The 24,159-nt window shown below is 40.0% G+C and overlaps 1 protein-coding gene across 3 annotated transcripts in view; it reads right to left on the bottom strand.

Annotated features, from left to right (window-relative positions):
* tmem144b (transmembrane protein 144b) overlaps positions 1–24,159 on the bottom strand; it is a 150,837-nt gene that overhangs the window by 60,279 nt on the left and 66,399 nt on the right. For all 3 annotated transcript variants that reach the window (XM_039750304.1, XM_039750305.1, XM_039750307.1), the window contains exons 9-11: positions 19,115–19,234; positions 12,379–12,476; positions 3,354–3,407 (exon numbers count right to left, since the gene is read on the bottom strand). In XM_039750304.1, the coding sequence (XP_039606238.1) occupies positions 3,354–3,407; positions 12,379–12,476; positions 19,115–19,234 (272 nt within the window). The remainder of the gene's footprint in view (positions 1–3,353; positions 3,408–12,378; positions 12,477–19,114; positions 19,235–24,159) is intronic.

The following is a 24,159-nucleotide window of genomic DNA, read 5'->3' as shown; positions in this document are numbered from 1 at the left end:
TTCAGAAAATCATTACATTTATAAGAGATTTAGAAATATTTCCATTTTTTCTAGAGATTTAAATGCTTTACTCACTTTGGTTGCTTTCATTATATTTTATCCTTTCTCTGTGCAGTTTGCTACCTTCATTGTGTCTTAATAATGATAATTAAAAAACGAGCAGAGCAGACACCCAGGCAAACACTGAATCATGAAAGGGTACAACTACTTTAGCGTCAGACCCACTAATTAGTAAATAAGTAATTAATTAAACAATTAGAACCCCTGGAAAAGTAGAATGAAAATCAAGATGAAAATATTGATAACAAGAAGAAAAATACATTATTCTCATATAACTAACTGCTTGGTACATTTTAATATTTTGTTTCATTTTTACCAAACTTAGTTTTCTAATTTCTATATTGTCCCTAAAACACAGAACTTGGGAAATAACAGTTCACTTAATTAGCTCAGGAGTCCAATTAAAAACAGAAGCTGGTTGGAACAAAAACCTGCAGCCATAGTGGGTCCCCATGACCGAGTTTGAGAAACACTGTATTAGCATATTATACAGCACTATGCCAATAAGAAGACTGATAGATTTGAAAGGTGAAATACACAACACAGATAGTCTCACTAATAAGCACAAGATAGAGAGGCAGATAGCAGAACAGAGATATTCCACATTTTAGTGATAAATGGAGTCTGGGGTAACAGGGGACTCTACATTAGCCTCCTATGTGTGTGACCATATGGCAAATAACATTCTGGCCAGGTCTGTTACCCGCCTTGCATTTGGTACTACCAGCATCGACTCCAGACGCCTACAACTCCAACATGGAATAAGCAGGTTTAAGAATGTGTGTATGTAGGAAAAAGACTTGAAAGGCAGAATAAACAGTGCAGTATACAAAATATACAGCTCCTAGTCACCATAACTTTAAAGACAGAGAGATAAGGAAGGTGCTACCAGACAGACAGATAGCGTAAAAGGCACTATATGATAGATAGATAGATAGATAGATAGATAGATAGATAGATAGATAGATAGGACTTCTATCTATCTGAAGTGTTCTCTTACAAGCTTAAAATTGAAGGGTATCAAACTTACTAAATAAAAGACTAACAGACAATCAGCTACATATAACTTGAAAGAAGTTTTTACACTACATAGTATCTCAAATAAGTATTCACCCCTTTGGAAGTTTATTTTTTGTAAATATTAAGTTAAATTGGATTTTATATGGCAAATTTTGACTCTGATCAACAGCAAGAGACTCCTTAATGTCAAAGTGAAAACAGAGTTTATCAAATTTATTTAAATTCACTACAAATACATATAATACACAAAATAATTGGCTGCATAAGTATTCAGTCAGTATTTAGTAGATATACCTTTGGCAGCCATGCCAGATGAGTCAGTATGGGCAAGTCTTTCTTAATCAACTCTGTCCTGCCATTTTGTCTCCGCCTGCTCTGCAAAACTCTTCAAGCTCTGCCAGGTATCATGGGCATCATGAGTCAGCAGTCACTAATAAATTGAGATCTGCTATTTTCGTCGGTGACTCCAGGACCATAACATGGTTGTTCATAAGACACTCCTGTGTAGCTTTGCCTTTATGCTTGGGGTCGTCGTCTTGCTGGAAAACAAGTGTTTTCCTAAGGCGCAGGTTTCCTTGTGCACTTTCTCAGTTTTCTTGTAGGATTTCCTCATATTTTGCTGAATTCATTTTAACTTCACAAGCCTTCCAGGGCCTGCTGCAGAGAAGTACACCCACACATAGGATGGTATGGTTTTCATAATGTGCAGTGTAAGATGGTATTTGGTTTTGTCAGACTGTAGAACCTTCTCCTGCTGACCTCATAGTCTTCCATGTGTCTTTTGGTAAATTCTGTGTTTTTTTTTTTACATATTTTGTATTACTTTTTTTTTAAATAATCTAATAATAAATTTTAATCTCTTTGCTACTCTCTCATAAAGCTACAACAGGTGAAACACCAGAGCAACAATTATTGCCTGAACAGTCTTTCCAATCTCATTCAGAGTTATCATCATTCCCTTGGTGGTCTCCCTCACTAGTATTCTTCTTGCATGTTCACTCAGTTTTTATGGAAAGCCTGCTCTAGTCAGATTTAGACCTCTGCCACACTCTTTCCTTTTCTTAATGATTGATTTAACTTGACTCTTGGATATTTTCTTGTTTCCATGCTCCGACTTATACTTTTCAGTCAGTTGTTCATGGAATTACTTGAAGTGTTCTTTTGTCTTCATTGCTTAGGTTAGGTCAACATTCTGACACATGACAAATTGCACCTCCAGATACAGAAGAGTTTTTAGACTACAAACAATTAAAACATCAGAGAGATGATCTCTATTGAACTAATTCTGTGACTTCTAAACCAATAGGCTGTACCAGTGATGTTTTAGGGGTGTCAAATTAAAGGAGGAGAAAACGTAAAGAACAATTACTTTGTGTTTTATATCTATTATAAAAAAAAATCTTGGAAGGCTTGGAAGAAGATGAGACGTGATTTCCTCAGAGACACTTTAATGTCCCGCGAGACAAGGCAGTGAGACAAAAGGATAGCTGCTGTACAGGCTTTTTAATGTTTGAAGCACTGTGCGACATGCAGATGACACAACACGGCACAAGCAGCAGCAAGCGAGCTGATTGAGCAAAGAGGAGGTAAAAAATGTATTTGTTTCCCATTGTATCACAGTTTAAGAGGGCTTTTCGGAGAAGCGACCGCAGCTCCTTAGCGTGCGTTTAGCCACCCCTCTTCACAATGCGAGAGGCAGAGATGTGAAGTGGCTGGCACGTATCGCACCCTGGTGGAGGGGGCGGGTGAGTGAAGCGAGATGGGGACAAAGCCCCCTAGTTTGTCATTCATTTAGACTACTTTGCAGTGATCGGTTTTCATTCTGACATCTTTTTTCTGTTGACCTATGTCAAAAAGCAAAATTAAATCAACTGTGATTCCATGTTGTATAATAATAAATTGTGAAAATTTCCAATTTATAGCACTGTAGATAATCTACTTTCTCTAGCTGTCTCCAGAGAGAGTGGGGAAGACACACGGATAGATATAAATGTCATTAACAGATAGATATAGTGATAGATATGAATTAAACTCTATAATAGACAGAGAGACGGAATATTAAAGGTCCTACACACAGTACATTACCAAATCCAAAGGGAAACTGCATTGTTATCATTTTAAAATACTTAACTATTAGATATTGGCACCTTGTATTTGTTTAGGAAACAAAGCTATTTACATTGAGATAGACACTGGACTTGCACCTTATTATACCAAACTTCACAAATTCAGCAAAATGCATTTAGTGCACTACAAGATAAAACACAACTTACTTTTACTTCCTTAAACACTAACACTCCCCACATGGCAGCAATGAGTCCAGGACCCTAAAAGAAAGAAAGAAAAATGTTATTAGTCAAGTGTTACCCCACAAATGCGTTCTGTTTCAGTATGCATCTTCAGAAAACCATTTATGTAAAAACTACAGTGCCCTCCATATTGTTTGGGACAAAGACACATTTTTCCTTGATTTCTTCTTCTGCTCCACAGTTTAAAATTACAAATCAAACAATTCAGGTGTGATTAAAGGGCACACTGCAGACTTTCATTTAAGGGGATTTGAATAAATTTCGGTCACACTATGTGGAAATGACATTTTTTTCTACACGGTTCCCCCACTTTTGGGCACCTTAATATTTGGGGCAATTGGCATCACAGGTGTTTGTGATCACTCAGGTGGGTTTCACTGCTTCATAAGGTACCTCGACTTGCTTCTACAGAGTCTGTAGTTGCCATTGTTCAACATGAGAACAAGAAATTTGCCGAAGCCATAATAAATCTAATAAACAAGAATAGAACCATTTGAGACATTGGTAGAACCATATAATTACCTAAATCAACTATCTTAATTATCATTAATAAGAAAGAACACATTGGAATGTTCAGTAATCAGAAAGGGATTGATAGGGCAAGGAAGACCTCCATTGCCAATGACAGAAGAATCCTCACTATGGTAAAGAAAAAGCTCCAAACGGCTGTCCAACAGATCAGAAACAGTCTTCTGGAGGCAGATGTGGATGTGTCAGAGACGACTTTCTGCAGAAGACTTCATGAGCAGAAGAACAGAAGCCACACTGCAAGATGCAAACATAATAATACAGTCATATGGAAAAGTTTGGGAATCCCTCTCACCCTGCACAATAATTTACTCTACATTCAACAAAAAATATAACAGTGGTATGTCTTTCATTTCCTAGGAACATCTGAGTATTGGGTGTTTTCCGAAAAAAGATTTTTAGTGAAGCAGTATTTAGTTGTATGAAATTAAATCAAATGTGAAAAACTGGCTGTGCAAAAATGTCGGTCCCCTTGTAATTTTGCTCAGTTGAATGCCTGTCACTGCTCAATGCTGATTACTTGCAACACCGAATTAGTTGGATTAGCTCGTTAAGCCTTGAACTTCATAGACAGGTGTGTCCAATCATGAGAAAAGGTATTTAAGGTGGTCAATTGCAAGTTGTGCTTCTCTTTGACTCTCCTCTGAAGAGTGACAGATAGCATGGGATCCTCAAAGCAACTCTCAAAAGATCTGAAAACAAAGATTGTTGAGTCTCCTGGTTTAGGGGAAGGCTACAAAAAGCTGAGAGGTTTAAACTGTCAGTTTCAACTGTAAGGAATGTAATCAGGAAATGGAAGGCCACAGGCACAGTTGCTGTTAAACCCAGCAGGTCTGGAAGGCCAAGAAAAATACAGGAGCGGCATATGTGCAGGATTGTGAGAATTGTTACAGACAACCCACACATCACCTCCAAAGACCTGCAAGAACATCTTGCTGCAGATGGTATATCTGTACATCATTCTACAATTCAGTGCAATTTGCACAAAGAACATCTGTATGGCAGGGTGATAAGAAAGAAGCTCTATCTGCACTCATGCCACAAACACAGTCGCATGTTGTTTGCAAATGCTCATTTAGACAAGCCAGATTAATTTTGGAACAAAGTGCTTTGGACTGATGAGACACAAATGGAGTTATTTGGTCATAACAAAAAGCGCTTTGCATGGCGGAAGAACACCGCATTCCAAGAAAAACACCTGCTACCTACTGTCAAATTTGGTGGAGGTTCCATCATGCTGTGGGGCTGTGTGGCTAGTTCAGGGACTGGAGCCCTTGTTAAACTGGAGGGTCAGATGAATTCAACCCAATATCAACAAATTCTTCAGGATAATATTCAAGCGTCAGTCACAAAGTTTAAGTTACGCAGGGGTTGAATATTCCAACAAGACAATGAGCCAAAACACAGTTCGAAATCTACAAAAGGCATTCATGTAGAGGGAGAAGTACAATGTTCTGGAATGACCGTCACTGTCCCCTGACTTGAATATCATCAAAAATCTATAGGATGAGTTGAAGCAGGCTGTCCATGCTCGGCAGCCATCAAATTTTACTGAACTGGAGAGATTTTGTATGAAAGAATGGTCAAAAATACCTCCATCCAGAATCCAGACACTCATCAAAGGCTATAGGAGGCATCCAGAGGCTGTTATACAGTGATCCCTCGCTATATCGCGCTTCGACTTTCGCGGCTTCACTCCAACGTGGATTTTAAATCTAAGCATATCTAAATATATATCACAGATTTTTCGCTGGTTCGCGGATTTCTGCAGACAATGGGTCTTTTAATTTATGGTACATGCTTCCTCAGTTGGTTTGCCCAGTTCATTTCATACAAGGGACGCTTTTGGCGGATGGCTGAGAAGCTTCCCAATCAGAGCACGTATAACGTATTAAATAAAACTGCACGTATTACGTATTAAATAAAACTCCTCACTGATATACTACATGCTTCGCACACTTAAAAGCTCTAACAGCACGTATTGATTTTTGATTGTTTGCTTTTCTCCATCTCTCTTACTCTCTCTGACGTTCTCTGCTCCTGACGGAGGAGGTTTGAGCAGAGGGGCTGTTCGCACACTGGCCTAGAGGATATGGACGCTCCTCTAAAAACTGCTGAAAGACTACCTTCACATTGCTCCCTTCCTTGCAGATGCTTTTTCCGGGCAGAGCTTCACATACTTAAAAGCCCGAGCGGCCCTATTGATTTTTGATTGTTTGCTTTTCTCTGTCTCTCTCACTCTCTCTGATATTCTCTGCTCCTGACTCCTTTGAAGAGGAAGATATGTTTACATTCTTTTAATTGTGAGACGGAACTGTCATCTCTGCTTTGTCATGGAGCACAGTTTAAACTTTTGACTAAAGGTTGTTATTTCATGTCTAGAGCGCTATAATAATGTTAAAAAACGTATTAAGGTCATAAACAGCTTTTCTATGCTCTAACTGCGAAAATATTCGATTTATAAATAAAGAATCCTACTTCGCGGAAATTACTTTATCACGGTAGAGTCTGGAAAGGATTAACCACAATAAACGAGGGATTACTGTATTGGCAAAAGGAGGCTCAACTAAGTATTGATGTAATATCTCTGTTGGGGTCCCCAAATTTATGCACCTGTCTAATTTTGTTATGATGCATATTGCATATTTTCTGTTAATTCAATAAACTTAATGTCACTAATGAAATACTACGGTTTCCATGAGGCATGTCATATTAAAAGGAAGTTGCTACTATGAAAGCTCAGCAAATGAGAATCAAAAATCCAAATAAATAAGAGGCGTTCCCAAACTTTTCCATATGACTGTACAGGATGGCCAGATTACAGTCTGATGAAAAAGTACTTATAAGAGCATGCAGAATTCTGGAAAAAAGTCTTGTGGACACAACAGACAAAGATGAGATAAAAATAAACTGCCCAAGATCCAATCATACCAACTCATCTGTTAAACATGATGCTGGGGGTGCTATGGCTGCCACAGGTTCTGGCACAGTTATCTTAAGTGATGATGGAACTACTGGTGGGAGTTGCACAAAGAATTCAATGCTAAAAAATGAACAATTCTTGAATGTCCAAGCCAGTCACCTGATTCAATCCAAGTGAGCAGGCATTCCATATGCTGAAGAGAATAATTAAGGGGCGGAAGTCCCCGAAACAAGCAGGTGCTGAAGATGGCTGTACAAAGAGGATCAGTATCACTGGAGGAGATCCTCAGCACCTGGTGATGCCAGTGAATTGCAGACATCAAGCAATCATTGATGGGAAGGAATATGTGACAAAAGTCCTAAATATGACATCTTTAATAGACCTGCCATTGATGTGTCCAACAATTATGGTGCACTGAAATGGGGGGAACCCTGTAGAAAAAGTGTTGTCATTTCTACTCGGTGTGACCAAAACATATGCTAACACCCTTAAATGTAAGTCTGTCATGTACACTTTATAATCACATCTGAACTGTTTGATTTGGAATTTTAAACTGTGGAATAGAGGTGTATATCAAAGAAAAACATGCCTTTGTCACAAACATTATGAGGGCACTAAAGATCACTTAATAAATACAGCTCACAGATCCACTACAAATTAGCTTTCTAATTATTTCCAGACATCAAAGCAGTTAAACAGATGGATACTTCAAAGTAAAATACTGGATTTATTGATGTTTTCTTCCAGCAAATCAATATCATCTATGTGCACACAACATTCAATTGGCAAGGATACCCGAGTATGTTGCATTTTACATAAACCTTTTTGTGAATATTTGATCTCTTTTTACGTATCATAGGTACCAACAATGAGAAGCTGGTCTTTTTTGAAACATCTGTTCAAAGGTCTTTATAATAAACTGTTTAATGTTTGCATCAGAGAGATCTTACCATACACTAGATGTCAGTCCATCACTGGGCACACATGCACTGACAGAATTTTTTGTAGATTTAATAGGGGGCTCCCTGCTCTCTTCATTCGCCAACCCCCCCGGCCTGCGCTACTTACACCTCTGCCGCTTGCGTATGTGGATTTCGCTTTCACCGAACAACAAATCTTTTAACTCTCACGGATACGCCTCTTCACTGGGAAGAAACACTACTTTCCCTGATGGCAACATGAATTAGATGATCTACAAGTCTCCGACTTAAAGTTTAAATCCGAACAATAAATTCAATCTCTTTTTGTTATTCCGTTATTTCACTGAGTAATAATTTCCGTTTGTTTGCGCTAATGTGATCTTTACTATCATTTTTGTGAGACTTTTGAATTTTAGTACTTTCATTATCTCTAATCTGCTCTGCACTGTGTATCGCGCCAATGTTTTTGAATTCTTTACAACGCTCTACTTTGTCATCTACTCTTTGTCTTTTATTTCTGGCCCTGGGTGTGGTTAAATATCTTGGCACAAAGTCTCATCTCACGGGACGTGAATGTATCTCTCTGAGAAAGTCATGTCTCGCCCCACGCTCAAAATTCTCGTCTCATCCCAGGATATCTTTTTAATATACTAGAGGGACTAATTAGCAAATTAAATGCTGCTAAAGGACCTGCTTGTTTGTCTTTGGAATAAAGGTGCGAATTTGGTGTACCAAGGTTTTATAATTATAAAAGGAAAACATAAGCACCACTAGGACTGTATACAGCTAGGTCTTGGGTAAGATGAGCCATATTACTATATAATATAGTAATAAACAAACTGGATTACAAGACATAAAATTTACAGGAATTTACATAATTACCAACTGCTGAAATTTGTAATAACAGAATACTGAATGTCTTTCTTCTTCAATGTTTCAGTTCAGAAATGCCAAAACAGAAACTGAGAATAGCTTTTTTGACCTGCACTATCAAGCTTGTGTGCTTGAAGCTGTTATGATGTGGCACCTGTCATCATGCAAGCTGGTGACCTTAGAAATGTGTCTTCTGATTGGCTTGTGACTTTGGCTCTGCCAGATATTCTCCTATCAGAGTTTCTTCCAGTTTCCAGTTGCCTTTGGATTGTGTAGAACACCACTGTACTCAATGACAGTGATTTATTTTACAAGTTCTCTAAATGAAAGGCCTACATACAATTCTAAGGGTAATAATGCTCTGTCTCATCTCATTTGTTAATTGCTGTTTTCTTGTCATTATCACTGGAATATTGTCTAAGCAGCACTGCAGAGGGTGTAGTAACACAGCTTTAAGACAAACAGAGAGTTTTTAAGTAATCAATAGAAGTTGGGACGCCTTTGCAAATTGTTTGCTTCAACTTGCAAGACTTCATTTACTTTAATTGCTGCAGAACATATGTAGGATACTCCAAACTGCTGTTCGGTGCATATGCACAAACAACAGTCAGGACCCGTCCCCCCACCCGAAGGTAGAGAGAGGCTACCCTCTTGTCCACCGGGGTAAACCCCAATGTACAGGCTCCAAGTTGGGGGGCAATAAGTATGCCCACACCCGCGCCTCTCACCGGTGGCAACTCCAGAGTGGTAGAGAGTCCAGCCCCTCTCAAGGAGATTGGTTCCAGAGTCCAAGCTGTGCGTTGAGGTGAGCCCGACTATATCTAGCCGGAACCTAACGACCTCACGCACTAGCTCCCTCTGGATTGGCAGACCGGGGTGGTGGTCCCCGTCTTTAAAAAGGGGGACCGGAGGGTGTGTTCCAACTACAGAGTGATCACACTCCTCAGCCTTCCTGGAAAAGTCTATTCGAGGGTTCTGGAGAGGAGGGTCCGTCGCATAGTCGAACCTTGGATTCAGGTGGAACAGTGTGGTTTTCGTCCTGGTTGCGGAACAGTGGACCAGCTCTACACCCTTAGCAGAATCCTGGAGGGTGCATGGGAGTTTGCCCAACCAGTCTACATGTGTTTTGTGGACTTGGAAAAGGCGTTCGATCATGTCCCTCGGGGAATCCTGTGGGGGGTGCTCCAGGAGTATGGGGTACTGGACCCTCTGATAAGAGCTGTTCGGTCCCTGAACAACCGGTGTCAGAGCTTGGTCCACATTGCCGGCAGTAAGTTGAGGCCGTTTCCAGTGAGAGTTGGACTCCAGGGCTGCCCTTTGTCACCGATTCTGTTCATAACTTTTATGGACAGAATTTCTAGGCGCAGCCAGGGTGTTGAGGGGGTCCGGTTTGGTGGACTCAGGATTGGGTCACTACTTTTTGCAGATAATGTTGTCCTGTTTTCTTCATCAGGCCGTGATCTTCAGCTCTCTCTGAATCGGTTCGCAGCTGAGTGTGAAATGGCTGGGATGGGAATCAGCACCTCCAAATCCGAGACCATGGTCCTCAGCCAGAAAAGGGTGGAGTGCAATCTCAGGGTTGGGGGAGAGATCCTGCCCCAAGTGGAGGAGTTCAAGTATCTCAGGGTCTTGTTCACGAGTGAGGGAAGAATGGAGCGTGAGATCTACAGACGGATCGGTGTGGCATCTGCATTGATGCGGACTCTGCATCGGTCTGTCGTGGTGAAAAAGGAGCTGAGCCGTAAGGCAAAGCTCTCAATTTACCAGTCGATCTACATTCCTACCATAACCTATGGTCATGAGCTATGGGTAGTGACCGAAAGAACGAGATCGCGAATACAAACGGCTAAAATGAGTTTCCTCCACAGGGTGTCTGGGCTTTCCCTTAAAGATAGGGTGAGAAGCTCAGTCATCCGGGAGGGGCTCAGAGTAGAGACGCTGCCCCTCCGCATCGAGAGGAGTCAGATAAGGTGGTTCGGGCATCTGATCAGGATGCCTCCAGGACGCCTCCCTGGTGACGTGTTCCGGGCACGTCCAACTGGGAGGAGGCCCCGGGGAAGACCCAGGACACACTGGAGGGACTGTGTCTCCCGGCTGGCCTGGGAACGCCTTGGAATTCTCCTGGAAGAGCTAGAAGAAGTGGCCGGGGAGAGGGAAGTCTGGGCATCTCTGCTCAAGCTGCTGCCCCCATGATCCGCACTTGGATAAGAGGAAGATGATGGATGGATGGATGACATCAGTAGGATGTAATTTATTAAGGCCCATTTGTAATATTCTGACCATTCTTTTCAGTTTTTGCTAACCTAAATTTTACATTTAAATCTCTGGCAGTTTACTCCTTACCTTTTCACCATTCTAAGTCATTTAGTATTTCAACTGATTAAATTTGAAAAAAAAAACCGAGGTGTACATATGATCTCATTTTAAGGTCACTACCCAAGGTAAGGGCAGAAAGACAGGGGGTGAGGAAGGTAAATTGAGTGACCAGGAGAGAAAGTGAGAACTGCTGTTTGCCTGGATTGGGATCTGGCTGTTAAAGTTGATGTAAGCATCTAGTTAGGGGATGCTTCTTGATTGCCTTGCAGAGGAGATGTGCCAAAAAGTCACAACATGAGGAAACGTCGAGGCAAACAGTAAACTATCTTGACATATGTTATAGTAATCATCTGTATAGTGTACAGGTATCTAAACAATAGTGTTGATCAGTAAATTTCGTTGGTGTTGTTTGCGGCAAATTTGCTGCGTTCGCCCTTGTTTGTCGATTATTATTTACTCAGAATTTGGGTTGTTCTGGAGAACTTTTTTCCCCGAACGCTCCATAATGCTTTGCGAGGCACCAGTGTGACATCCCCCAGAGCCGTAACAGCCAACAATGGATGAGACCGTCCCCTGGGTATCTGGTGCTGATCATTTGCTTTACAGACTCTGTGGGACTTAGTGGTGGAACAGATAACTAAATAATGCAGGCTCTCAACATTTTATTTTTATGAATCATATACAGCATAAATAACAAGTTATCTCTGCTTGTCATCAAATGTTGATCTTTGAGTTCTATGTCAGTATAAGAGAAAGAGATGTGTGCCATAATTAGCATAATTAGCCATGTGGAGATTATAAACAAACCTTGAAGGAGCCTGAAGCAAACACAAACACTGGAGACTCTATGAAATGATTTTTGAACAGAAGAAAAAGTGCAAAGCATCAGCAGAGACAGTTTGGAGAGCCTTCAGTGCGACTTCAGAAACAGAATGAGCCCGCAGCTTCAACCATAACATGCCACTTTGAATTTTCTGCCTTTAAAAGACCTACGTATATTTTCAGACTTTTGACTACGATTTCGGCATTTCTGCTTTGTTTTGACAAAATATATGATTGTGCGTCTCTGACTGTGTTCTTTCTTCTTTCATCTCACAGAGGCACAGTGGCTGATACCTTTTTGGCCACAACAGTTGGCTCAATATAGTTGGCAGAAGAGTCCCTAGGCCTCAGGGACACTTCAAAGATGATTGCACCATTATAATCCAATCAAATCTGGTTCAGTTAGTCCTTCCCCATGGACTTCACTACATTTTTCCATGTTCGGCAATATTTGCAAAAACTTTGATTTCTCTGAACTTGAGGCGAAATACTAAACATCAGTACTAAACAATAGAATCCTGGACTGTTTCTTTTTTATATTACCATGTTCATGTCACTTGACAAACCAAACATTTCATGGAGCACTATAACAAAAAAGCCTTCTTACCGCAGTGATAATAGGGAAGCTGACAACAGCGCTGAGGTAGTTGTTGGCCAAGAACCAGCAGCAATTTGCTACTGCCCATAATACCCCCGAGGCAACAGCTGAAAAACAAATAAAAATAATAATTTTCTGTGAATGTTTAATGATTGTTATTTGATATTTATTAGAGCGCAACAATTAAGCAATAGCAACTCTGGCAATCACTTTGAGAAGACTGTAGAGTTGAAAATGTAACCAATTAAAGGGGATTCAGAAAGTATTCAGACCCCTTCACTTTCTGTAAATTTTATTGTGTTTAATTCTAAATGAATAAATCTGTCAGTTTATGTTCATCAATTTACAATCAATAACTCATAATAACAAAGTAAAAACATGTTTTCAGAAAGCTTTGCAAATGTATTAAAAATCATCCAGCACTGTCATTCCATTCCATCCATTCACATCCATTCGATATTACAGCCTTCTTTCCATAGACGGCAGAACGTACTGATACAGCCAGTGCAATTACATGTACTGCTCTTAAATAGGTTTCTATTGTACTTGTTCACTCGTGATCCTATATTGTTTATTACAATAGAAATATGTGCATTTCTCTATTATCTTAAGTTAGTATTTTTGTATTCTGGTTTTATATAAATCCATCTTCATATCTAATTAACAATTACCAGATATTTTACCAGTTTTGTTTTTATTACAATACAACCGATCATATAATACATATTTGGTTGCACAATTGATGTATTCTTTTTGATACACATCACATGAAATTATATTAGAAAAGAATACATTAGTTTTTCAATATAATTGCTTTTCCTTTATATTTCTTTTCAATGCCTTATTGTACTTATCCATCAGTAATTGCAGGCAAGACACCAAGACAAAGGGTTTTTGGAACTTGTAAAAGTTAGCTTTTTTCAGATTTATTGTCAGTCATGTTCATTATGTTCCATTATCTGACCCTAACTAAAAGCATCAGCAATTTATACCCGATCTGATATTGTTCATTTCAAACAATATTGCATTAGTGCGATGATGTTTTCTGATTGGTACTATTCAGGTCATAAAGTGATTTCTTCAAAATGTCACATATATTTGTCGCTTTCTTTCCCCCCCACCCAGTGCTGCGTTGACATTGTGTACCAGAAGGCATGAGCTTATTCACTGCGAGCAGGAGCATGCGGGTGGTCGGTTGCTGTGTGCTATAACATGCCTGACCTGGCAGCAATAAACACACATGTACTGTACAAGGCATGCATGGGTCCACTGAGAAAAGAAGAGTGTTCTTGGCTCACTTTGCGCAGGAACTTCATTGTCGCTTCTCACAAGAAAAGGCGATGGAAAAAGAAAAGGAAGATGCAACATCGACAAGCTTCTATTCCAAGACCGCCACTTCCCCCAGGAAAGCAAACTCAGTCAGTGTCAGGTGTCCCTCAATGTATTAGGAACCACAGCATTGAGAGAAGTCTGTTGATCTGTATCGTGATCGTGACTGAGAGAATAAAAGTGAAAAAAAAAAAACACTAACTTTTACAAGTACTATAAATTTACACTGGCTGTTACAGAAACAAATCAAATGTATGTTTTCATTAACAATAAGAGCAGCTCACTACTCAAAATGTTAAATTTGCGAGGGAGGCAGATTCAAGCCAGTGGTCTTTTGATTACAAGAAAGCAGTTCTTACCGCTGCATCACAGAAGCTGTCGTATTGCACTTGTGCCTTTTGTGAAAGTGTTTATTTGATATTTGGACTTCAGGCTTCACACATTATAAACTCCATGATTACATTTTGTCATTTATTACCAAAACATGAAAAATGTTTCTGTTTAAAAAAAGTGTTTACACAGATTGTTCTAGACATAGACATGCATTTCATGTGTTCTTGGCTCACATGAAATGCATGTGTTCCAAACAACAATATATTGTTTCCCAATACAACTCACTCCAAGATAAACACAGAGCACTGAGATAATTCATTGAAAATTGAGCTGCGGCGATGGGTGGAGGGAAGGTATAGCAGGCTGCTTTCTGCTTATGTCGATTGACCCTTTCGCAAGACAAAAGACGCTGATGGAGAGGTGTGAAGAGATTTAAGGTGGGCTGGAATTACAAGTTTTTTCGTAGGCTTTAGTAATTCTTGTGTTAAAGAGGCTTGCAAAATATTTGTAGACAGCCTGGCATACCACCTTTCTTGAATAAAATTTGTAACTGTAACTGAATTCGAATATTTGAATCATATGTGTTCATGTACATTGAATGCTTGTGTCATCGCAAATTTCTCATAGATTATAAATGTTTATATATCTATAATTATAATGTAATTAAAATGATCTATTTTTTATCTTCCTTAGTCCTTCAACATCTTTTTTTTTGTCACTCTAAATGATGGCTGTCCCAATCTGTGATTTTAGATATTTGGCAACCCTGACAGGAACTAAGATACTGTAGATGATGAACTAAGATTGGTAAGTAATAGCAAAGAGCTGGAGCAAATGACCTCCTATGAATATCTAGCGACACTAATGGCAAATAATAGGAAGAGATAAAAGGGAATAAGAAGGCTAACTACATACACTGCATCCGAAAGTATTCACAGCACATCACTTTTTCCACATTTTGTTATGTTACAGCCTTATTCCAAAATGGATTAAATTAATTTTTTTCCTCAGAATTCTACACACAACACCCCATAATGACAATGTGAAAAAAGTTTACTTGAGGTTTTTGCAAATTTATTAAAAATAAAAAATTAGGAAAGCACATGCACATAAGTATTCACAGCCTTTGTCATGAAGCTCAAAATTGAGCTCAGGTGCATCCTGTTTCCACTGATCATCCTTGAGATGTTTCTGCAGCTTAATTGGAGTCCACCTGTGGTAAATTCATTTGATTGGACATGATTTGGAAAGGCACACACCTGTCTATATAAGGTCCCACAGTTGACAGAAGCCACTCCTTAGTAAAAGGCACATGGCAGCCCATCTGGAGTTTGCCAAAAGGCACCTGAAGGACTCTCAGACCATGAGAATCAAAATTCTCTGGTCTGATGAGACAAAGATTGAACTCTTTGGTGTGAATGCCAGGCGTCATCGTTTGGAGGAAACCAGGCACCGCTCATCACCAGGCCAATACCATCCCTACAGTGAAGCATGGTGGTGGCAGCATCATGCTGTGGGGATGTTTTTCAGCGACAGGAACTGGGAGACTAGTCAGGATGAAGGGAAAGATGACTGCAGCAATGCACAGAGACATCCTGGATGAAAACCTGCTCCAGAGCTCTTGACCTCAGACTGGGGCGACGGTTCATCTTTCAGCAGGACAACGACCCTAAGCACACAGCCAAGATATCAAAGGAGTGGCTTCAGGACAACTCTGTGAATGTCCTTGAGTGGCCCAGCCAGAGCCCAGACTTGAATCCGATTGAACATCTCTGGAGAGATCTTAAAATGGCTGTGCACCGACGCTTCCCATCCAACCTGATGGAGCTTGAGAGGTGCTGCAAAGATGAATGGGCGAAACTGGCCAAGGATAGGTGTGCCAAGCTTGTGGCATCATATTCAAAAAGACTTGAGGCTGTAATTGCTGCCAAAGGTACACTGACAAAGTATTGAGCAAAGGCTGTGAATACTTATGTACATGTGATTTCTCAGTTTTTTTATTTTTAATAAATTTGCAAAAACCTCAAGAAAACTTTTTCACATTGTCATTATGGGATGTTGTGTGTAGAATTCTGAGGAAAAAAATGAATTTAATCCATTTTGGAATAAGGCTGTAACATAACAAAATGTGAAAAAAGTGGTGCCCTGTGAATACTTTCCGGATGCACTGTATATTATCAAGTCAACCACATAGTGTTAGGTAGGAGAAAGCTCAGCTAAAAAAATTAAATACTCATGATACAGGTTGGTTTATCTACCTATTCTGATGTGTGGTAGTTTAACTTTTATGAGTAAACATATAAAGGCAGTCAGCAGTAAAAATTAAACTCGTAAGACATACAGTAAATAATACTACAAAGAACCGAATAAAAAAAATTAAAAATCTGGACAGAAACTGGAGTAAAACAGTACTGGGAGCAAACTGAAGAAAAATACCTGAATTGATCTGGCCATACAGGGAGTGCAGAATTATTAGGCAAGTTGTATTTTTGAGGATTAATTTTAATATGGAACAAACACAATGCTATCAGTCAATCCAAAATGTTAATAAACCTGAAACCTGAATGTTTCACAACGGAAATGTGAGTGTGAACATCATCAGGGGAATACATATGTGCACACAATTATTAGGCAACTATTAGTGTGCAGATTTATTATGCAACTAAAGGAAAAATGAAAATTTTCCCATCTCACTTTTTTATTTTCATTTGCTATAGTGAGAATAATAAACAAACACCTCAAAATTTACAAATAAACATCTCTGACATTTCAAAAAAAAATAAATCAATCAATCAATGACCAATATAGCCACCCTTCTTTCCAATAACAGTCATAAGCCTTTCCATTCATGGAGTCTGTCAGTTTCTTGATCTGTTGACGATCAGCTTTTTGTGGAGCAGTGACTACAGCCTCCCAGACACTCTTCAGAGAGGTGTATTGTTTTTCTCCCCCGTAAATCTAGCGTTTAAGAAGTGCCCACAAGTTCTCGATAGGGTTTAGGTCAGATGAGGAAGGGGGGCCATGTCATTATTCCTTCATCTTTAAGGCCTTTACTGGCTGGCCACGCATTGGAGAACTTCGATGCAAGTGATGGAGCATTGGCCTGCATAAAAATCATGGTCTTTTTCCTGTATCACTGTTTGAAGAAAGTGTCTTCGAAAAACTGGCAGTAGGTTTGGGAGTTGATTTTGAGTTCATCTTCAATGCAAAAAGGTCCAACTAGCTCATCTTTAAAAATACCAGCTCATACCAGTACCCCACCTCCACGTTGGAGTGGAGCTCTGTGCCCATTACTGATCCACAGGCCCATCCATCTGGTCCATCAAGAGTCACTCTCATCTCATCGGTCCATAAAACCTTTGAAAAAAATCTGTCTTCAGATATTTCTTGGCCCAGTTTTGACGTTTCAACTTATGTTTCTTGTTCAGTGGTGGTTGGGTTTCAGCCCTCCTTACCTTGGCCATGTCTTTAAGCACTGAACACCTTGTACTTCTGGGCACTCCAGGTAGGTTGCAGCTCTGGAATATGAAAGTACTGGAAGATAATGGGTTCCTGGTAGCTTCACGTTTGATTCTTCTCAAATCTTTGGCAGCTAATTTGCGTCTTTTGTTCTCAACACGTTTCTTGCGACCCTGTTGACTATTTGCAACAAAATGTTTGATGGTTCTGTGATCACACACCAATATCTTAGCAATTCCAAAAGTGCTGCATCCCTCTGAAAGACTTTGTACAATTTTTGACTTTTCAGAGTCAGTTAAATCTCTTTTTTGGCCCATTTTGCCTGAGGAAAACTAGCTGCCTAATAATTCTGCACACCTTGATATAGGGTGTTGATCTCCTTAGGCCACACCCTCCCTCATTACACAAATACACATCACCTGACGTGCTTAAATCCAATAAGCATTCAAGTTAATACAGCTTGGAGTTGGAATATACGCATTAAAAATGATGATATGGTCAAAATACTCACTTGCCTAATAATTGTGCACACAGTGTATAAATAAAATGGGGTAGCAAAAAACCCAAAACAAAACAGTGAATGGAAATAACACCAGACAGTAAGCAGAGTAGGGACTAACTGAGAAGAGCGTACAAAGATAAAACTGAAGAACTACTAAGGAGGGAAACAATTAACATGGCACCTGTGCAGAGTCTACATGTTTTCCTCATGTCTGCATGGGATTTTTCCACCATATATGCTGGCTTTACATCCACATCCCACAAATTGTACATTAAGTTAATTAGCATCTTTGTGCTGGCATGTGGAAGTATGTCCTGCAATGCACCATGCAGTCTCTACATTGAAGGATTGAAGGCCAGATGTCCACATGACCATCATCTAATTCTTCCACGTGTAGCCTGACAACCATGAGGACTGATTTATATCATTTATGTTAGGTAGAATGCCCAGTGGGGGCTGAGTGGTCTCATGGCCTTGGAACCCCTGTAGATTTTGCTTTTATTTCCTCCGGCCCCTCTAGAGTTTTTTTTGGGTTTTTTTGTCCTCCTGGCCATTAGACTTAACTTTATTCTTTGTTACTTAGTATTACCTAATCTTAATTTTATATTTTTATAAACTTTTCTTTCTGAATCTTGTAAAGCACTTTGAGCTACATCATTAGTATGAAAAGGTGCTATAGAAATGTTGTTGTCTCACTCAGAACTGATTCGTGCCTTGCCTTGTACCCCACGCTTCTGAGAAAGGTATCAGCTCCACATGACTCTGAATTAGGCTGAACGGATTTTAAAATGGATGGAGGGAATAACTGTATACAACTAGTGCATGCAACTTTTTTGTTCTCCTGATGTTTCCATAGATTTCTAAACCAGACATTAAAAAAATGTGTTAGATCACTTGGTGCCTTCTAAATAGAGTAAATATCACAACAGATTCACATAGTACGGACCCCTGCCTTGAACCTTCTGATGCCAGGAATTCAAGAACCATGTGGTCCTAAGATAGGACCAACAAATTACAAATTGGATAACTAGCTGGAAGACACAATATTCTGCAATGTAGCTCAGGAATTATAAGATCTAAATCAGAAAAGATGCCTCAGGGTGTACTTACAATACTACTTACCTGGTAATATTGCCTTGGGGTAGACTTTGGGTTTATTCTTCATTGCCGCACAGTATATTAAAAAATATACAGAGCTAGTAAGAAATATCCCACAGAACTGGGCAAAAACATAATCAAGGTCTGGAAAGACACAAAATAAATACTGTTAGAATTCAAAACTGAACAGAGATGTACAATTACTATATTCTGAAACCCCATGCTTTAAAACAGTTCTTAAAAGGGTCCAACCTCATAGAAATCAATGCAACTGAAAAGGTCTAATTTGAGCACAACAATTCGCAAGTTATCTGTTCCTATTTTTTTTTTTTTTAGAAAATCAATATTACACTAACTTACCAATGAAGTTATTGGAAAATGCTACAGATAAAGACAGTGAAAGGAAATTGGACGCATTTCTAAATTAAGATGTACAAAAATGCTCCAAGCAATATTCTGCTTGAATGGTTATTACAAGTTAGAATCATCTTAAGTTATGGAAGCCATACAGTGAATTAGAAATATTTAAACTGAAAACTCTGTTGATCACATTTACCTTCAGGCTGCTAAACCATAAAAAGAGAAATATATTCTGCAATGAATTTAAAAAGTTTCATGTTTTACTAATGTTTCAAGAGCAGAATGGTGGAACAGCTGTTAGTCCTGCTCCGTCACACTGGCAGGACACTGGGCTTTAATTTCACCAAGGTCTCGTTATGTGTAGGTTTGTACATTCTTCCCATTGCTCTGGTTTATCCTCATACTGTGTATCCCAAAGAATGACAAGTCAGGTTAATGGTGACTCTAAACTGCCGCTCCAATGTTAAATGTAGGTGAGTGAATGAGAGGGCCTTGGGATCAAACCATACCACTGTTGGGATAGCCTGGTCCCCTGCAATCAATGACTGGATACGCAGTTTCAGAAAGCAGATGGATGGATGGAAAAATGAATCAGGATTTAAATATTAAAAAAGTCAAAAACCATAAAAAGGACTTCAAGAATTTCAAGTTGCTCTTATTTTGTACATTATGAAGACCTTTGAGGGGCTGGGACTAAAACAGTTAGGACCCTAGCTTCAGAACATCTGAATCCTCCATAGTTTGCCTTTCCATATGGGTGTGGAGGATGACCTGATCGACACGCTCCACAGAGCCTACTCTCACTTTGACAAAGCCAGCATTAGAGTCAGGATAATGTTCATGACTTTTAAAGTGCCTTTAACACCATTCTGCCCCATTGACAAAGAGCTTCACAGACCAATCGCCATCCAGGGTGAGGACATGGAAGTGGTACAGAGCTACAAGTACCTGGGGCTTCAAATAACTAACAAACCGGACTGGCCTGACAACACAGTGGCGCTGTACCAGAAGGGCCAGAGCAGACTGTACTACCTAAGGAGACTCCGGTCTTTTGATGTATGCAGCAAGCTACTGGAAATGCTCTATCAGTCCATAGTAGCAAGTGTGTTGTTGTAATTGTGGACTGACTTCTAGCATATAAGTTGATAAACATTTGGTATATTTTTATTTGTACACTTGACAAAGCAAATGTAATATTAGATAGTGTTTCAGGAGGCACTCATGAGAACTGCACTGCTTACCTAAACAACCCCCGAAGTCTTTAGGAGGGAAGCAGGATGAGGAATTTATGGCAAGGGGGATGGAGCATCAGACCAGCTTGAACAAAGGGTGACTGTGTTAAGACTTAGAGCCTGTAGTGAGAAGTTAAGCAAAATGACACCTTTTATTGGCTAACTAAAAAGACTACAATATGCAAGCTTCCGAGGCAACTCAGGCCCTTCTTCAGGCAAGATGTAATGTTTTGCATTTCGTTAAGACGAAGATGTCGTTGTCCATGTGTGCAAGTTTCTTCCACCGGGTCTTCAATTCCATGTAGCAGCGGTACATTTTGGTGTCTTGTATGTCTGTAGTACTAGGGTGTTGTACCGTGTTAGCCATTCAGGGCTCTAGAGTGAGACCAATTTGGTCGCACGTGCGACCTAATTTCTCAATGGTGCGACTAAAAAATCAAAGGTTGCACCGGTGCGACCAGCCGTTCGAGGGGGAAAAAAAACGAAACTCCGTGACTCTTAAAGTCTCCCTGTTGTTCAACAACAGACACACATTAGGCCCATATCGTGGTCTAAACCAATCAGAGATAGTGAAAGGTGGATCCCGCCCCCCTCTGATCGGCCGTGGTCCAGATATTCCTGTACGTGTGTGTATGTTTGAAAATGCATGTGATGCAGTCAGACAGAGAGAGGTGAGTAGCCCATCAGGTAAACAGTGGATGTAGTCGCGGATTATGAGAGAAGATGAAAAGAATGGATTGACAGCTTTTTCGTTAAGAATGTTAAGTTAGGGCCTGATCCATCCGAAAATCATAACCAATGCTCTGACACAGAGCCATCAACCTCCCAAGTTATAGCAAGCCCTGGTCCGGAGACGGCATTAGATAATGAGCCACATACGATCGAGTCCGAGCCCACTGAAATTAAAAGGGGTAAAGTGTATACATTTTGAAAAGAGTGGCTTGACCAGTTTCCCTGGCTAAGATACAGTAAAGCTGATAATATAATGCACTGTATTTACTGTAAAGAGTGTGGGAAGACCATGGCCGGCAGTAGTGCATTTGTGACTGGTTCTAATACATTTAGAATTGAAACGCTGAAAAGCACAATGCATCTATAAAACACATTACATGCCGCGATAAATGCACTGCTCAAGTGTCCCCTCTCCCCGCTGCCTTTCAGCGCAGGCAGCAACAAACAGATCATCAGGCGAGGCCGAGATGATAATTAAGTTTAACGTTGCCTACAATATTGCAAAAGAAGAACTTCCCTTCACTAAATTCAAGTCCGAAATAATTCTTATGAAGAAAAATGGCTTGAACGTAAACCCGACGTACAGCAATGATGTCGCGTGCGCCCAATTTATAGGAGTCATCGCAGATACTTAGAAAAAAAAGACGTCTGTGCAAATTGCGAACAGTGCGTACATGGCATTCCTGATCGACGGAGACACAGATATCGCCACAAAGGAATGCGTCATTGTGTACGGTCGTATCTTGCGGAGAGGAAGACCGGTGAATATACTTATTGGACACATTGAGGTCGAGCATGCTCATGCCCAAGTCTGGAAGATTTTGATGCTAGAGAGTGTGGCCAGCTGGTTTAGTCAAGGCCAAAGATCAAGAAGGCCAAACTACAGGAGTTGGCCATCCGAGGGGCATGTGACTGCAATGGAGGATAGTCCATAAGACATTGAGCCATGAGATGTTCAGTTTGAAGCCCTTAAAACGCTTAATTTAGATTTTCTTTTTAGTTAATTTATCTTGAGATTTTTTAAGTTTAAATTTCAGCTCAGTAAAGCACTTTAAGCACCAACACTTTTTCAGTAAGTTACCTTTCTTGTAGAATTGTGCTTGCCTTCAAATAAAGAACTTTATATTGACCAGATTGTTAGTTAATCATTTACAAGTCAATATTGCCTATATGGACAGCGATAAAAAAATAAAAATAAATAAATAAATAAAAATGTGATGCGGTTGAAAATTTTGATGCACCTAACTTTTGTGCTGATGCACCTAAGGAAAAAAAGTTAGGCGCACCAGTGCAAAAAGTTTTTCTAGAGCCCTGCCATTATGAATGTAGTGAGAAGTCTAGCAAAATGACACCTTTTATTGGCTAACTAAAAAGATTACAATATGCAAGCTTTCGAGGCAACTCAGGCTGCTTCTTCAGGCAAGATGTAAATGTTAGAGTTACAGCCTATAAGCCTTCACCTGCAGGAAGGTTATAAACTGACTAAACTAAGCAAATGGGGAATGAGTTGGACCTATGTGTTTTCATTGGTAGACGACCAAGGAAGGGACAGATATGTTCATTCTCTTGGTCTAAAGTATGGTTGTTTATGATTGGTTTTGAATTGGAGGCCACTCTGTACAACAACACTCTATTGGTTTGCGTTTTGTTGTAAGAATGGTATAAGGTTGGTCACCGTGCCTTTACCTCTCTCTTTCTCCATCTGGCCATGAAAAGAAGACCATGATGAAGACAACTCTGTCTTGGTAACCATTTTGAGACAGGCATTTGGCCTGCTTCAATACTCCATTTAAAGGCCATGTGGTAGCAATACAAGCTAGACTGAGGATAAGCTGAGGGCCACCTATGGACACAAGACGTACAGTAACTTAAGCTGAAAGGGTTGTTTGCCAATATTCACATTGTATTCTGCTTCCTTAATATTTTGGGGCGTTTTTATCAACAATACATAATTACATATGTATCTAAACTCCTGACCTTTTCTTTACTCTGTCTAATTGCCAGAGGTTACAGAAGTTCTAGAGTACCTAATCACAGTGTGGAAAATGTATGAGATTTTAGACATTTTATTAAGGTTGCGCCATCCTGGGTATGACGTTAGCTTGCATCCAGCCCTGCAAGCAGATCCTCCAACCAACAGGGAAAACTTGGGAATTGGTGGCAGGAGTGGAACTCCAGCCACTGTAAAAAACCTCACACTGTTCCCCTCCATTCAAACCAGTGTGCTGCAGTGGTGTCACCCGTTACACGGCTGTGCTCAGGTCCTAATTTGGGATTCTGAGGTGGTGTGTCATGTGGTGGATGCAGCAACATGCTGTATAAGTGCATGCACCCATCCCCTCTCTGTCTGTCACTACACAATGAGGAGAATAAAGGGGAAAATAGGGTCACCAAAGGACCTTACATGATAAAACAGTTGCTCTAGGCTGTGGCATATTAGAGAAACAACCTGAGCTCAAAAGATTCAAAAGGCCTGAACATACTTACCAGGAAAGCCTGCTCCATTGCTGGGCTAAACATGGACACAATGAAAGCTGCTGTGGAAGAGAGTCTGAGGACCAAAATGCCATCTTGAAAAATCCTCTCCATCCCCCTCTCTTGGAACACTTTTAGCAACAGGCAGATTCCAGCATGGCACAGTAAGAAGCACCTCCGGGGGTCTTTACTGCCCACTGCTAACATGCAATTCAATGCTTCCTACTGGCATACTCTAAGTTAATTTTGAAATTTCTCTCCAATATACAT

Source organism: Polypterus senegalus, chromosome 4 (assembly GCF_016835505.1).
Source record: "Polypterus senegalus isolate Bchr_013 chromosome 4, ASM1683550v1, whole genome shotgun sequence".
Classification (NCBI taxonomy): domain Eukaryota; kingdom Metazoa; phylum Chordata; class Cladistia; order Polypteriformes; family Polypteridae; genus Polypterus; species Polypterus senegalus.
The sequence above is the reverse complement of the archived record's forward strand: the minus strand, read 5'-3'. Positions and strand labels throughout refer to the sequence as shown.